Raw genomic sequence first — 17,520 nt, 5'->3', positions numbered from 1 at the left:
GGGCTTAAAATAAGTTAGTAAAATAAGTAAAAACATGTACGGAAACAACGTAACACAACTACAGAAATCACAACATAACATCACTAACTTTCAAAACAAAACGCAGGTCAACAACAGTCTCGAACACGCATCTCCTCCTCACCCACCCACCATTCTCACTTTGTATACCACGTAACTACAGTAACTCTTACCATAGCATTTATACGCAGATGCGTTTACATTGCAGTCAGTCCAGGATACATGGCCTACAAATGACACGCGGAAATCAAGAAAGGCGTACTCATTGCACGCTAAACGCCTTGCACATTATCGTGGCGTTTATAGGCCGGTAAAATTCAACAAACACATTAATGCAGCAGTAATATTAATCCAGAAACATCAGGTATGAGTATTTTCACAGTGTGGTATTAGTACTTTTACTTCAGTAAAGCATCTGAATACTTCTTCCACCACTGAGGTTGACACACTTCTTAGTGACCGTGGATGAGAAGCTCTTGTTATGTTCATGTTGTGACCGCATCATGCTTGCATCTTTGCTGTTTCTTTTTGCCTCACCAAGCTCTGTCAACTTCATGATTAATTACCTCCAAGCTTGTTACTCCCCTTGGGAGTGACATAAATAACTAACAGCTCTCTTACATACAACAACATTGTTAACGCTTTCAAAAGTGTGTTAATTAAATTTACCAGGAGACCTGAAGAAATGTAGTCGACATTATCTGGATTTCATATCATAATTAAACGTATTTCATTTAATTTGATTCAAAAGCCACATCACATGTTCATTTTTTTTTTTTTTTTTTTTTAAATAAAAGAATCCTCCCAGCTGCTAATCATTTTTTATTCTAAATGAACATTGTCAGTGATTATTCTCTCACTTCTGAGGAGAAAAAGCATAAAAAAGCAGCATACGATGTCTGAAGAGACACAGAAAAACATGTTTCACAACTTTTACAAATGCTGCCATCTTTCTCTCAGCTTAATTATTTCTGTTCTGTTAACACCATTTATCACATAGTGAATGGAGTTAGGGTGTGAACATAACTACAAACATTAGGTCATATTAGACTGTAATTCTCATTTTTAAAACAAGTATTTCCAGTATTCTTGTGCAAATGAGACGCGGCTTCTAGCCTTTTTTTAGTCAAAGACACGAGGCAAATTTCTAATCCACTAACTGTACTTTTCTTGTGTGCTCTCATGCTTTAATAAAGACTGGAGTAGTCCTCCTCCTCATTTGGATAATAACACAGAGTTGGCTGTTCTCATAAAAAAAAAAGTTCTCTTGCAGAAGAACTTGAGCTTTGAGGCGAAAAAATCTGGATATGCTTTCATCTAACATGCAAAAATAGAAGTGGAACATGAGGATGGGCCACTGACAAAGCCATGAACAAATAAAAGCATCCAGTAGAGCCTGAGAGAAAACAGGAGGAGCGGGATTGATGTCTGCTTTTTGGTTCAGGCGGTTCCTATCTGTGACTCACCGAGAGCACTGCGAGCGCTTCAATTCCCTCCAGATTCCAACATTTCTGATGTGTAGGTTCTTATTATTTCCATCCTTTTTTTTTTCTTCCGAGATAAAAGTTAAAATTATGTTAATGTCATGTGGGAAGGACACTGCACACTGAGTCACACTTGAAGCGCGGTTCATTGAGCTTTTCCTCGAAATCTCGTCCTCCCACTCATCCACCCACCAACACAGAAGCGTGAGGTGTTTTTCTGTGATGTTTCAGTTAATTTATATAAAATAAGAGAGTGAGAGATTTCGGATGTTAGAACACTGATTCAGGTTACTCTAATGGGTACTAAAATCAGTATATTGACTAAAGTGATGAAGTTGCCATTCTAAACTAGAACAGGAGCAACTCATCAAACCGGACCAACAAATATTGTCTTTATTGTCTTTAGGGGGAGATAGCAGGTCAACAGTAGATGTCACATAGAAGTGGTGTACATCATCTGAAAGCTGGGCACCTGAAGATTAATTTGAGCTGCAGCACTGTGTCAAGTTGTTCTAAAGTGTATAAGGGTATAGAGCATTATGATAGACGGATATGATGGTCATTCCCATGCTCTATTATGTTTCATAAGTTGTTGCAGCAACGTGAGGGGGTTGATACCATTTGTTACACAGATTTGGTGCTAAATTTAACCATTTTTTACCACTGGAGAATTGATAAAAAATGATCAATAATCCCTCAAAAATACCACATTAAGACACCAAGACCTTGAGGAACACCATAGAAAAAGCCATGCTGTGATTTGGTTTAAAAAAAACTTTTGACGTTTGGAGATTTCTGCAAGAATTGCATTTTTGGCAATTGGATAGTGAGCACTTCTGTTGTGTAAACTGCTCAGAAACCCCCTTATTGTCAATCTAGCTAGGAGAAACATTCATCCTCTGAATGCTCTAGGTCTGTAGTTTGTGTCTGTAAAGTTTCATGAGGCTGTGATTATCTTAGAGGTCACCAGAGGTCATTTAGTGAGGTCAAGTTTTAAAAGGTGGTTTCACTACAATGAAATGGCTACTATGGGGACTAACATCATCACACATGAATACAGTTGGTCTCATTGGAGTCTCAGCTTTACAGTGATACCCAATTTATGTAACTCAAGACTGTTTAGGGACCCAAGTATGCAGAAATATTCAAACACCTAATTTTAGAATAGGAGACAATAACACTTTTATACTGCATGCAAAAAACTGCATGTGATTATCATAAAGTGGGCATGTCTGTAAAGGGGAGACTCGTGGGTACCCATAGAACCCATTTACATTCACATATCTAGAGATCAGAGGTCAAGGGACCCCTTTGAAAATTACCAGTTTTTCCTCACCAACATTTAGCCCAACTTTGGAGCGTTATTTATCCTCCTTCCCGTCAAGCTAGTATGACATGGTTGGTACTAATGGATTCCTTGTTTTCTAGTTTCATATAATCTCTGTATCTTCACTCTAGAACTGATACTGCTAGAGCCTCTGAAAGACAGTAAAGTCAGTCGGTATCGCCAGTGATCCCGCAGGTCTCAGACGGTTAAAATGCTGCCTGGAACAATGAGTTAAATTAGAAGAGACACACAGAATATTTTATTCCCCACTTCAACCTTTAATGTTAATGTCATTCGAATCGGGCTTTAGAATGCAAATAGATTTTTTTTTTTTTAAAACACCATGTTCAGATGCAAATGTACCTTTTATATGAACAAAGCCTTTTAGTGTATTAATGCATAAAAAGAAAAGACTGTCGAGAAAATGGAACTAAGGAGGTGTGGGACGATCAAAAGATCTCAAGGACACCTCTAGTTTCCAGTGAGGTCACATCTGTAATAGACTAATGTAGCTCTCACCTTCACAGTTTACAGGAGCAGCCTGGAGGGAAAAGGCCAGCCACAGTCAGCCGAGCTGTGGGCTTCAGGGAGGCCTGTGTGGGCCGCCCGCTGAAAGGGTGCCCTTCATTTCTAGACAGCGTGCCCTTTTTAAAATACAATCATAGATAGAGAGTGAGTGGCAGCCGCGCTGCTGTCCGTCCCCATTGCTACACTCATTCACAAACGGGGCCTCAAGAGCCTCATTTGTGCACGCTCATCCTCCTGAGTCCCACGTTGGGGTTAAATTTAAGCAACAAAAGCACTTTGGTTAAGGTTCGGGAAAGAGTGTAATTTCAGTTAAATATGGTAAACACGTCCTGTCACATGTTTCATGTCACTGTTTTCAATATTTACAGTCTTTTCCGTAACATTAACCAAGTACTGTTAACACAACTATAGAAATGGTGTGCTTTAGTTGCGTTGTGGGCATTGTAGGGAGAAAATGAAATATCTTGTTCATTAAAGTTACTGTGAGGAACTTTTAACTGCTATGAAACAATCTCACTTACTGTATATGACCTACATAAGTAAACGAGACCATCGGCGAGAAGATTGGCTATTATATGTAGTTATTCTTAATGCTTGTCATCGGTGCTACTGGGTCGTGAAATTAGACAAAATCAGGTTCATCACAAACTCCTTCAGCTCAGTTCAGACTCCAGCAGGGGGGCTCCGGCAGCAACTAGGCTGACGCGGACGGACCCAGATCCGGCTTCGCTGCCGCCTTCGACCTGCATTCGGAGCTCCGGAGTGAGGTGGAGAGCTCGGCGCCCGGAGCTTCTTTTCCCACCTCACAGACTTGGGCAAAGCTTGGTAACGTGAACTAAGCTGTGATTGTGAAATGTCAGGTGTAGATGATATCACAAGTATATAGAAAGAATAGTTTTGTATTGGAAACAATGTGCAATTAAATTTTTATAAAATTAATTTAAAAAATGTTCTGTATTATTTTAACTTTGCTTCAAGACATGTTTTAAAATTTTGCATTAGTAAATCTCTTCGTAAAAATTCTGCAGAAAGTTTTAACATCGACTGTGTTACTGCAGCTTGACTTCGTTTGGAACAGGCGAGCCTTTCACTGCGGCCAGGGCATTTTCTACCATCTTCTCTATCATCCTTCTTGCTGTACTGTGGGTACTGATCCCGATGTGGGGGGTGATCAGCACATTAGGCAGGCCGAGGAGTGGATGATCCCTGCATAAGATGAAGCAGAGGGGCTGTTAGGAGTGAGCAATGAGGAATACATTATTAGTAGACCTATATTAAAGTAGTGCATCATTCTAGTTTTTTGTATTTTCTGTGTATAAGAGACCTTGGTAAAGGTTCAGGATGAGTCACATCTAATGCTGCTGCACGAATTGTTCCAGACTGGAGAGCTTTAACTAACGCATCCTGGTCCAGAACTCTACCTGAGACGTAAAAAATATTATTATTATTAACAAGTAACCATGAATCAAGATCAACGCAGTCTGGAAAACATATTGGTCCTATTGTACCTCTGCTGATGTTGACCAGAGTTGCTGTGGGTTTCATGAGAGACAGCTCTCTGCGGCCGAAGAGGCCCGTCGTGTCCGCGGTCAGTTTGACGGCTATCACGACAAAGTCCGACCTCCTCAGCAGGTCATCCAGGCTCTCGCAGTAACCGGCTCCGACTGCCTGCTCGTCGTCTAGACTCCTGAACGGAGCAATAAATGAACATTTTGTAGACACTAATTGCCTTCCAGAGTCAACATGGTTAATGAGAGTGCATCCAGTTTTTCAAGGGGAAGTTTTTCTTTTTAAAGAATGGGAGCAATCAGCTTCTTTTGAAAAAAGGTACTTATGTATTTAGCTACCCTGCAAGAATAAATGCCACCTTGTTAAGTATTAGCTGGTAACTGTCATTGATTCTACACCATTTAAAACTTCATGATCAACAATGTAAACTCTCAAAGACAGTCATTACTTATTTCTGCAAATACACAAACATCCTTATGTTTTTTACATTCCTATTAAAAAATAAACTCATCGTAGTTTATTGTACCGTCTGGTCCTGTTGTGATACAGGATCTTCATTTCAAATCCTTTGGCTCTTTGGGCAATTTTGTACCCAATCTCTCCCATTCCAACGATCCCCAGAGTCGACCCTGTGACTTCATCTCCCATCAGGTTTTGTGGTATGTGGGTGGTCTTTGGGTCGGTGGCTATTTGTTGACCTACATAATAAACATTTTAGGTATTTATTACAGACACACTGTTGTGTCTAACCAGCAGGAAGCAGTAACAAGGTAGTGATCCCTCACAATATACTATATATATATTTCCCTCCATATACAGTCTGTCTGCGTGTCATCATGCAAACGAAGGTCCATATTATGGTCACCTGATGTCACCACAAGTCTGCCAGTGGAAAAGGCAAAATACATTGTTTGCCAGTACAGTTACTTATGGCCATTACAAAAATGACACACAGTACGACATCATACTGTATGAAACTTGAAAACCTAGGGAATCCATTGGTACCAACCATGTCATACTAGCTTGTCGTGAAGGAGGTTAAATAACGCTCCAAACATGCGCTACATTTTGGCGAGTGAAAACTGTTACGGTCAGCACACTGACACACTGACAGCTGTTGTTGCCTGTTGGGCTGCAGTTTGCCATGTTATGATTTGAGCATATTGTTTTATGCTAAATGCAGTACCTGTGAGGGTTTCTGGACAATATCTGTCATTGTTTTGAGTTGTTAATTGATTTCCAATGATAAATATATACATACATTTGCATAAAGCAGCATATTTGTCCACTCCCATGTTGAGAAGAGGATTAAATACTTGACAAATCTCCCTTTAAGGTACATTTAGAACAGTTAAGGAGTGTGTGATTAATTTGCGATTAATCACGATTAACTATGGACTATCATGCAATGAGTCGCAATTAAATTATTATTTTTAATAAAAACTTTTGCCCAGTTTAAAAAGCGCAGATTTACAAATGATCTTTCAAGATTATGGAAGCTAATATTGTGGACAAATTGGGATTAACTCCGAGACAAATACAAGCCCTGACAAGGTGGAGGTTATCTTAGGACAGATCAGCGCATTGCCCTGTAAACTGGAGTATAGGCTACACACAGATGAACTTGTTTGAGAGTAAGGAGCTGTTGATCTTGGTTATGAAATTACATGAAGATTGTGTAGCGTGGGTTAACCTTTGATCTCACCCTCAAGGATCTTGCGAGCTGATGCCAGAAGTAGACCCATGGCGAAATCAGCAGTGGAGTCGCTGACTACACCAGGAGTGTTGGCCACCTTCACCCCGAGACTGTTGATGAACGGCACATCCAGGTGGTCGGTGCCCACTCCTGCACTGGCAACCAATTTGAGGGAGGGAAGCAGTCTAAGCAACCAAGGCTCGGCCTCAGGGCTGTACTTCCAACAAAACAGGACCTTGATTTTGGGGCCGTGAAGCTCTGGGTTTTGTAGAAGATCTCTGAGGCAGATGATTTGGAAGTGTTGTTTCACAATGTCAGCTAGCTCTTCACGGTAACCGTTCTCGCCCCCCACCTCTGAGATCAATGCCCATGTTTTTTCCTCCTCCATCACTTGGAGTGAAAAGACAAAAGGAGGATGAAAAGATAAAAGGAGTTTATCATATTATCTGACCAAAAATAGAGACAACGTTCAATTAGTACACTTCCAATTATCTGCTAACCTGAAGACTTCTAGTGTAAAAAATGTAAAATTTGTCAACAAGTAAGAGTACAATTCAAAATATACACAAATAAAAATGTTTCCAATTATAAATTCATATTTCTGTGAGCTTAAATCAAGCTGTTATTTAAATAAAAAACTATTTTGACTATAATCAATACAAAATTGCACAATTCTCTCCAGGAAATTATTAGGAAATTACATTAAAGTGTCTTTTCTGAGTCAGTTTTTCGATGGAGACTCACCTTTTTAAGCTGAGCTTGAGTTTCAACCGTTCTGTTTCCTCAGATTTATAAAAGCTGAAGGCTTGGAGGTTGTTTTTTTTTTTTTTTTTAAACCTTTGACCAGTCCAAGTTGGAGATTAAACAGGTGGCAGGGGGAATGAATGTTGTACTTGGTTTATAATTCACAAATAAAATATGACCTGCATTGAAACTCGGCAAGCTGCAAGCTTCCCAACTAACTACCGTGTTGTTGCAAGGTGCTATACAAATTAACTTACCTTACCCATTAACTTAAATAAAAAAAAGTAAAGCTAACAAGAGCAGAGACATCGTCATTCTTTCATTAACAGCTACAGTACTGCAACAAGGTTCTGTAATGATAACACATTATTCTGTGTACAGGTGTGTACTGGATATAGAGGCTGCAGTGTGCCACCACAGTAATAAAACACTTCTTATCAACAGTAGGTTCTGGGGATATGCCATGATGGTCTTGTCAGTCGGTTGGTCCACCACTTTGGTTTAAACTGAAATAATTCAGCAACTGTTGCAGATTTTGTCAGACATTCATGAATCTGGCTCCACTATGAATCTCGGAGTGAAATGTCTCGATAGCTACCGGACGGATTGCCATGAAATTTGGCACAGACATTCATGCCAGAATCCTCCCCATTGGCTACCACCTTCAATGAGCGCTGCAAACTGAGCAGGGGATGCTCAGCTGCAGGAGAGCAGCTCCACATGAACATGGCCTGGATTTTAAGACTGTGCAGCTGGGGGTGGGGGTGTTTTGTAGGAACTCTCTGCTTCAGATGATTTGAAAGTGTTGTTTCATTGTGTCAGTTATAGCTTATCAAGGATGGCTTGTCCTTTTTGCGTTACCTGGAGGCATGAAACACAAAGGTAAACACATTAGAACTACTCAAACACCTTGGTGTTTGTCAATGTCATGGAGGGGGCAGAGACGGAGTATTTCAAACTTAAATCTAAAATCTGTTTGATTGACTTTTATGACACAATAATGAGGTGTGCACTGGTTTGATATTCATCTTAACTGGTTAAAAAAGCTGCCCCATATGTCCTGAGTCCCACAGCACAGCGTTACACAGTATTGCATCATTTAGAGTCACAAACAGGTCCTTTCTAAGGTGCCTAAGTCACTCAAATCACCTCTCATTAATCAAACAGATAATAAAGAACGATAATGAATAATACCAGTGATCTATTTAAAGACTGATTATGAATAATGAAAAATTCAAGATAGGAATTTATGATCTTGCAAACAGTGTGAATGGACTCACGTTGTGCATCTTGTTCAGCTTTCCTTCAGCCCTGGAAGAACTAAACTGCTAAACTAACTATTTAGAAGGTCTGGTGTCGTGCTCGTTAACGGCTGTTTCCACAAAAACTTTTTGCATTCATGAAAAGTATAGTGACAGAAAAATGGTCACAAGCATGAAAGAAACTGTAACAGCAAGTAATAACTGGAAAAAGAGAATATAAATGAGGTTCATAAAAGTGAATGCAAACTAATAGTTAACAACCTCAACCTCTTTTTCACCCGTCAGCAGCTACTACCCCATCATTTCTTATTATTACATGCGCAATACAGATAATACAATAATAATTCAATTGTGCAATATTCATATTGTCATTAATACTGTACATATCAAGACATATTTTATGTAATTCTCATTCTTGCATTTATATTTAACACACTTAATAGATCCCACTTCTCAGAATTTTTCTATTTACTTATTTACAGTGTGGTTATATATATTGTATGTGTTTGATGCACATATTTCTTTTATTTTCAATCTCTTAGTCTTATTTGTATTATTTATATTTATATTGTAGCATTATGTACATCATTTGCATCTTAAATACTCCTTTTATTTCTATTTTCTTACATTTCTTAATTTTTTTATAGAAGAGCAACTATTCTCTCAATATTATACACCATATTTACTTGAATAACCTTAAAACATTAAAACAAGCACAATATATGTTAAAAGAAGACCATTTATTACCATAAGTTGTATCTCAAACAACCTGATTATGGTTTCCAAAAATGTAAAGGTTTGCTTATTTTCTAGGGCTGTCAAAGTTAACACATTAACGCAAATTTGTTTTAATGACACAAATTTCTTTAACGTATTAACGCAACTTGCAAACAATTTAATTAATCTCTTAAAAGTCAACAGGCCGTTGTAGCTAGAGTGAAGATACTGGCATCAAATGAAACTAGAAAACCTAAAGACTCCATTGTCGCGAAGAAAGCTAAATAACGCTCCAAACTTACGCTACATTTTGGCGAGGAAAAATTGTCATAGCCATTTTCAAAGGGGTCCCTTGACCTCTGACCTCCAGATATGTGAATGTAAATGGGTTCTATGGGTACCCACGAGTCTCCCCTTTACAGACATGCCCACTTTATGATAATCACATGTAGTTTGGGGCAAGTCATAGTCAAGTCAGCACACTGACACACTGACAGCTGTTGTTGCCTGCTGGGCTGCAGTTTGCCATGTTATGATTTGAGCATATTGTTTTATGCTAAATCCAGTACCTGTGAGGGTTTATGGACAATATCTGTCATTGTTTTAGGTTGTAAATTGATTTCCAATAATAAAATATATACATACATTTGCATAAAGCAGCATATTTGTCCACTCCCCGTGACAAATCTCCCTTTAAGGTACATTTTGAACAGTCAAAAAAATGTGCGATTAATTTGTAATCGCGATTAACTACGGACAATCGTGATTAAATAATCTGATTGATTGACATTCCTAATATTTTCACATAAAGTGACAGATTGGCAACCTCAGATTGACTCATTCTAAGAACGCTGTCTGTTCCTGTCACTATCCTCTCCTGTCATTGCAGAGCTTCTCCACCGGTCCAGTAGTTGCCAGTATTTCAGTCACCTGAACACAACAACCACCTGCACACCTGCCTCTCATTCTCTCATTAGTCACTCAGTATATAAACCATCTCCTTCACCCCAGTTCTCTTAGTTTCTCTCTTTAGTCTCAATGTGTTTTCTTAGCTTCATCTCATCTGTGTTGGAGACCTCACACCAGAAACATTACAGGTAGGCTAAAATATGAACAAAAAAACAACCATGCAGTTATTGATCTGACTTAGAAAACCCTTTGCTTTCATCTCCACAGAGCAGTGGAGCCTTCTCGGTCATGATTCCTTTCATGTTTGACGCCTAATTCCTTCTCAGTAGGCTTGCTATGGTTTTTCCTCTATTTATTATGCGGCTCTTTTGATAACAGCAAGTGTTGCTGACGGGGGGGGACATTCCCATATCCCTCCCAGTTATAATATGGAGAGAAAAAGTGACTGCACGGTTCACTAATGGTCTTGTCTCGAATCTGCAGACATACTGTGCATTTGGACCATAAAATCTAAAGACTCCATTTGCCATTCCCTGCTGCTAAAGCCCTGCTGAGCTGACACGGTTTTTCATTTTCACTAATGAAAAGTAAAAGGAATGAGGTGCTGTATGGATTCTAAATTCAAGCAGGATTGCAAAACTCTCTATGAACAGATATATATAAAGTTGGGTCAAAAAGTTGTCTTTTTCTAAATCACCACTTAGAAAAACCGCGTTATTTAATCTATCACTTTAAATCTAATATGTTAAAACACAATGTTATAGGGATGATGAAAATTATAAAAGTAATTATCAGAAGCAAGTAGTATTTAAGCTCTTAGCCTATCTCACCCTAATCATGAAATGGAAATTACACTATCTCTTATTTTGTGCCAGTCATTTTTGCCGTACAAAGCTCTACTATATTTAGTGTATTCATCAGAACAGCAGGGGACGTTTAATCTGTCTTTTTACCGAGATCTTTATCATGCAGAGAGAAAGACTTCAGCTAGACATGCAAGAACTTTAAAGGTGCTAAATTTGATATCCAGAGCATTAATATAGCAGCAAACAACTGTTGTCTATGTATAGATATATAGTAATGTCTCCCTGAGCAGAGAATGAAGTCGCTCTCCCTCTGTGTGTGTGTGTTATAATCTGAATTTCTCTGTGCTTTGTTTAGGTAGCCAGTCCGGCTACATGTGCATGTTACTGGAATTATAAGGAAACCATTTCATACTAGCTAAATAAAGCTCCAAACTTATGCTACATTTAGGCGAGGAAAAACTGTCATGTCCATTTTCAAAGGGGTCCCTTGACCTCTGACCTCCAGATATGTGAATGTAAATGGGTTCTATGGGTACCCACGAGTCTCCCCTTTACAGACATGCCCACTTTATGATAATCACATGCAGTTTGGGGCAAGTCATAGTCAAGTCAGCACACTGACACACTGACAGCTGTTGTTGCCTGTTGGTCTGCAGTTTGCCATGTTATGAGTTGAGCATATTGTTTATGCTAAATCCAGTACCTGTGAGGGTTTCTGGACAATATCTGTCATTGTTTTGTGTTGTTAATTGATTTCCAGTAGAAAAATATACACATTCATTTGCCAAAAGAAGCATATTTGCCCATTCCTATGTTGATAAGAGTATTAAATACTTCACAAATCTCCTCACAAGCCTGCCATTGGCTGCCTATTTCAGCCGGCATCCTCCTCTATATTTTGCAAGGGCACCATCGCTGCATCCTCTGCTTAGCGCCACCCAAGACAATTGGTTTAAAGAAATACAAACAGAGCATTTCTCCCCTCATACCAGAACGGCAATGTGTGCCAGACTGCTTATGCACAGCGCTGTGGAGATAGGTCTGGCTATGCAAGACTATGATACCAAATAGCATGGCAATCCATCCAGTAGCTGCAAAGACATATCAATAAAAGCCAAACAAGTCAGAAACCTCACGGTTGTGCAACAGAAAGAGTCACCGGATCACCAAAGTCAGTAAGACTCTGACCTCTGTTGGGACCATGACTGTCTTTACAAAAGTTCATAGTAATCCATCAAATTGTTGTTGTTAAGGTGAAGTTTTTCTGTCTGGACCAAAGTGGTGGACTGACCAACCATCAGACGGACATTGGTAGAAAGACATATAGGTCATATCGGACCTTTGAGCTTTGATTCTCTTTAGCAAATTTGCTTACAGTTTCACATGCATAACGGGAAGTCACTGAATTATGGAAAAAAAGGATGCAACCAGGATGGTTTGAAAGAGAATCAGTGATGTAAAGATGAACACAGTGCAGCAAGAAACAGGGGAAAATCGCCTCTTTGGAGAATCGCTGAAAAGTGAAATCTGATCTGAAAAACCAAATAAAAGACATGAGATCAGGTACAAGTGGAGCAAAAAATCTAAATCAAGAGCATCTGGGTAAAGAAACTGTAAACCAAGCATGACTGGAGCAGAACATGAGTCAGAGGAAATCAACTTTTTTCTACTTTACTTTTCGAGTTGAAAAAAAGGTTACCTTTAAGTTGAGTTTACTCTTGTTTTTGAGGCAGCGAGGGAACTCGTGTCTCAGAGTCGAACCAGCTTGAATTGTTGTACAGTGTGTACCTTTCATGAGCCCGGAAGAACACTATCAAAGTGCTTTTCACCATCTTTATTCTACCTCGCATTGCTTCTGCTGAATAGAAGCTTTGAAATCCCACTGGAAACTGCAGGGTTTAGTCTTTCTTTATTCAATTTGCCTCAAACCTTGGTGAAAGAATTAAAAGGAATCAACAGTAGGAGTTCCTCTGTACAGACATTTACCGGAGATTTGTAGGTAATATTTGCTATAAAGGCAAATCAAAGTTACAGGAACAATAGCGTCTGCACACAGAGACTCTGGGGATCCACTGCTCCCAAATCAGTTTGTAACACTTTGATAACACTGGAAGAAGACAAACTGATTGTGTTTAGTCAGGCAAATATTAAAAGGTTTGTATTTATAGCCACGCAAACTCAAATGTGAAATGTCTCGACAACTGCTGGATGGATTGGCATGAAATTTGGTACAGATCTCCATGGTGATCAGGGGATGAATCATACTCTGGTGATCTCATGACTTTTTCTCTATAGCGCCACCAGCAGGTCAAACTGTTCAGTTATCCAGTGAAATACTGTATCTAAACATCCACTGGATTAATTGGAATAAAATTTAGTGCAGACATTCATGGTTCTCAGACGATATATTCTACTGACTCTTCTCTTTTTTCTACTCTCGCGGGATTCACATTTGTGGTTTATACTTAAATGTCTCGACAACTATTGGATGGATTGCCATGACATTTAGTACACACATCGATGTCCACGCAGGATGAACTGCAATCACTTTGGTGAACCCATGATGTTTTATATAACGCCATCATCAGGTCAAAATTTAAATTTCTCCAGTACTTTGGTTTTTGACCAAACACCTGCATGAACTAATGATGTTCCCACAACGCATTCACATCCCAACTCATGATATACTGATGCTTTGTCAGACCACTTGGCATCACTCTTTACGTCTGATTAAAAAATAAACTAACTAATAAACTATATCCTGGCAGCAGTGCATGAGACAGGTAGAAAAACTCATGTGCCTCTGTGTCTTTAGGTGCTCCTAATGGCATCTGCAAGATTTCACAGACCGGAGGAAAACGACCAATCGGAGATCTGGAGTCTGCCATCCAGCTGCCGTCCTTGAGCAGCTGTCAATCACTCACGAACTCCGACCAAACAGTCAAACTAGGCAGCGCTGATCAAATACGAATCAATATTCTGTTACTGTAATGTACTGTAAAATACTGTAACTATTTCTCTCCTCAAATGTTCTCAGAAACATCTTGTAGTGTACTGTTTAGCTGTAAAATGAGAACGTTTATGACCTGGCAGCCATGTTGAGATCAGTTGAGGAAATACTAAGCACCGCCCACCAGCCGGAGCACAGCCAATAGGAACGCTCTCTCTCTGAAATGACCTGTGATTGGCCAAAGTCTCCCGTCACGGGCTAGAGTTTTTGAACTTCATCGATTATACTTTGAGCTAATTAGTTATTGTGAAATTTAGTAAATGATTTTTGTCAAGTTTAAAGTGTCTTCCGATATGCAAGTTAAGACAGGAGGCAGACAACGCTTACAAAAACAAGAGTCTACAGAACACAAAGCCGTGCCTGCAGCCGTCTAAGTAAGCATCGCTGCTATAAGCAGTTGAATAGTAGATCCACATCCATCACTGAAGGATAGAAAGACGAGGGTTATTGTGTATAAGTATGTAGAAGAGCTGTTTAAAGGAGGTATACTCTGTAGGTGAGGGGGCAGTGGATGGGCGAACACCATTTCCTCTTATAGCTCGTTCTTTTTTTAAGCGTATGAAGAGGGAAAGATCAACAACATGTTGGATTCATCTCTTAGCCTGTGAGTCAGCGCGGGCTGAAAATAATAGATTTTAATGTGCTTTCATTTAATTCCCATTTGCTGACCATAAAATACACTTTGGTATCATGTATTTCTTATTACCTCGGCCCTCATTGCTGTTTAATAAACAATATATATTTAAATTAGTGAGGGATTGCTGCTCTGTTTGGCCAATACTGACCTTGGAGTTTGATATTGACACCACATCAGCGCTGCCTAATAAGGCCCAGTCTGATGATGAATGAGCACTGCAGGCTGACCTATAAGGGACACACAGGAAGCTAACCTTTCAGCTCATTTACCGTAGCTTTAAGGTGCTTTCACACCTAACCTGTTTGATAAGCTTCAACTGAACTATGCTGTATTTGTTCATATAGTTTGATTATGTGATTTTTAGTGTGAATTCCAATAACTAGCTACTACTATGTCCATCTGGGATGTCATGCAGGGATTTTTCTTAATGCATTAGAAAGTGAAAAGGAGTTAAAACAAAGCTGTGTTCAGCTTCTGCTGTGTCCTTCTCTGTGCCCCCCTTTACGACACACGTCTTTTTTTATTCTTTTCCTTTTGCCTGTACGTTGTTATTTACGACATACATATACTGTATGAGGTCCAGTAGCGATCTTGACAACACATTATTTCCAACACGTCATCCCCATACTGACGCTTTGTCACTTTATTTTTGGCATTTAAACCACTATAGTTAAAAGGACTCTATGTAAGAATCAGAAATGTCTTGTTAACAGCGACACCTGTGGCCGTCAAGTCAACGAAAGTCAGCGTCCTGTTGCTCGCGCTTGTGCTCGCTCTACATAGACATGAACGAGCATCGATCGCAACAGTGAGGCGACACACGTCAGCTAAAAGCACAATATCACTCTATATTTCACCTGCTTGGCAGTAATGTTAGCTGACCAGACGAAGGTCTCTCCATGAATCGATGCTGATACTGTGTTTTCCTGCTTCAGCCTCCCGACCGTGGTCAGAAGGAACAGGGGAGACACCCGAGTTTTGGTCGGAGACGATAAAGTTTCTCTCTGCGGAGCCCCGTCACTTCACAAGACATGGGAAACCTCTGTTGGTCTGGAGGAGCTGCAGCAGTTATTTCTGCACAAACTTCCACTCTACATTCACTAGATATTCTCAAAGCTATTAACTCTTCTGCAGTGTGGAGTGTGCCGCATGCACGTGAAAGGTGGAGCGAGAGAGCGAGTGAGAACGAGCGCGGTGTGAGAGTGAAGGCGAGCAGGCAGAAGAGCAGAGTACAGCAGAGACTCTTAAAAGTACGTCACCACACTGCTGGAGCACTTTCTCTGAGCATTTACTAAGGGTGCCTTGTTTGGAGGTATCACATGCCGACAGCCACGACAAAACCTGTGAAAAGTGAAATCTTTGTGGCGACCAGAGAGAAAATAAATAAACCCAACAAGCACAGCAAAGTGCTGAATATGAATAAAGATGATGATGCAGGATGGAAGCCATCAGAACTATTCAATGAAATACATGTCATTCCATAAGATCATGTAATTGTGTTCTTCTATATTTCTATAATTTAAGCACACATGTATGTCTCTCGTTTAGTTTTCAGCGTGACTCGGCTCGTATGACGGAGGTTACTGTCTGATCACAGCTGTAGAAAAACTGTGTTACCCATTAAAGTTTACTTTAAATTCAAGATATTTTCAGGGCACCATTGGTTGAAACTAAATTTGTTCTGAGTGAAAATGATTTTTGTGAAAGAGGAGGGACAGACCTGCGAGTGTCTGCAGAGACTTTGGTTTGACAGAGAAAAAAATCAAAGTGCTCTAATGTGTTTTACAGAGAAATCCAGGCTGAATCGATTCAGCTGAAGTGAAACGCCGGGCGGTTTTCACACCAAACCACTGGGTTATTCTTTAGGGTCTGTTTATACTGTTTGAGCTGTGAAAGAACAAAAACAACTTGGTCCAGAGTGCTGCCTTTATTTCAGCCCGACTTAGGAGGATAGATGAACTAAATATCTTGTAGAAATCAATGAGTATCGATCAATCCCCTGAAATGCTTTTATTTCAGGCGTAGTATGGACCAAATTGAAAAGTGGTTTGTCGTTAATGGAGAGAAAGGAGAGTAGGATACTGTGCTGCATGAAGCGGCTTTATTTTCCTCCTGACCTCTCTGAACTCTCAGTGCGGTTTGGCTTAATGAAACAGGAAATACAAGAGAACATGCTCTAAAGGCTTTTTTTTTTTCAAAACTGAACCCAGTATTGAATTCACATATCAAATATGAATCCTGCCGTATCTTGTTTTGTTGGCGGAGATTTGTTAAGGTTGTATTTTGAGACCTCTCTGCCAAAGCTTGTTGTTGTTTACGATGTCAGGCCATCAAATCTGGAGAATCTTTCTCAAACATGTGTTGATGAATGTTTGCACTTTCTTGGTGGTCATCACAGTTGTTCTCCATGTCTCTGATCCGTACAATCCAATGATTAAATAAGTCAACGTTATTTTTAGTTTCATACGGGACACAAACAGTGGCCTCCTGGTTGAAAGTCTTGAGTTTGGTCCCGCTCGCCCTGAGAGGACTCTTGCGTTATTTACACTACGTCACTTACTCCGACCGTCAAATAACGCCGTCGGTGGGTTTACATAGGAGTTCATTTGAGGCCTGATTCGTCACATACCATCGCTAAAGGGTGCCTTTATGCATCTGTTTCCGATGCTGAGGGGCACTGCCCAATCGGCGATATTTGTCGAGTTGGAAGTGAGAATGGATTGACAAACACCGCGTAGGCAGGAGATCAGATATTTTCCTAAAACTAATAAAGTAGTTTTGTTGCCTAAACTTAACCAAGTTGTTTCCTGTGAAGACGGAAGTTTATTTTGAAAAGGCTGGAGCAAAAATTGTCGGGTGCGTCATGTGTTGCT

At 39.8% G+C, this 17,520-nt stretch overlaps 2 protein-coding genes across 2 annotated transcripts in view; both read right to left on the bottom strand.

Moving 5' to 3' along the window:
• The window catches only part of LOC119499822 (trace amine-associated receptor 13c-like), a 978,627-nt gene that overhangs the window by 879,191 nt on the left and 81,916 nt on the right, over positions 1-17,520 (bottom strand). The window lies entirely within an intron of this gene.
• LOC119499821 (probable 2-ketogluconate reductase) lies at positions 3,101-7,613 on the bottom strand. The gene is made up of 7 exons (XM_037789030.1): positions 7,307-7,613; positions 6,572-6,952; positions 5,393-5,564; positions 4,866-5,044; positions 4,682-4,778; positions 4,194-4,563; positions 3,101-3,963 (listed from the first exon to the last, which is right to left on the bottom strand). Exons 2-6 carry the CDS (start codon positions 6,948-6,950, stop codon positions 4,407-4,409), a joined length of 984 nt encoding a protein of 327 aa, XP_037644958.1. The 5' UTR covers positions 6,951-6,952; positions 7,307-7,613; the 3' UTR covers positions 3,101-3,963; positions 4,194-4,406.

This window comes from Sebastes umbrosus, chromosome 13 (genome assembly GCF_015220745.1).
Source record: "Sebastes umbrosus isolate fSebUmb1 chromosome 13, fSebUmb1.pri, whole genome shotgun sequence".
In the NCBI taxonomy this organism is placed as follows: Eukaryota; Metazoa; Chordata; class Actinopteri; order Perciformes; family Sebastidae; genus Sebastes; species Sebastes umbrosus.
Note: the sequence above shows the minus strand (reverse complement) of the source record. Positions and strands in the feature narration are given on the sequence as shown.

Excerpts from the sequence above, each read along its gene's own strand:
- LOC119499821 (XM_037789030.1), bottom strand. The coding sequence starts at position 6,950 with ATGGAGGAGGAAAAAACATGGGCATTGATCTCAGAGGTGGGGGGCGAG. Across the intron at positions 5,045-5,392 it reads TATCACAACAGGACCAGACG|GAGTCTAGACGACGAGCAGG; the intron begins GTACAATAAACT and ends TGCTCCGTTCAG. Across the intron at positions 4,779-4,865 it reads TCTGGTCAACATCAGCAGAG|GTAGAGTTCTGGACCAGGAT; the intron begins GTACAATAGGAC and ends TTTACGTCTCAG.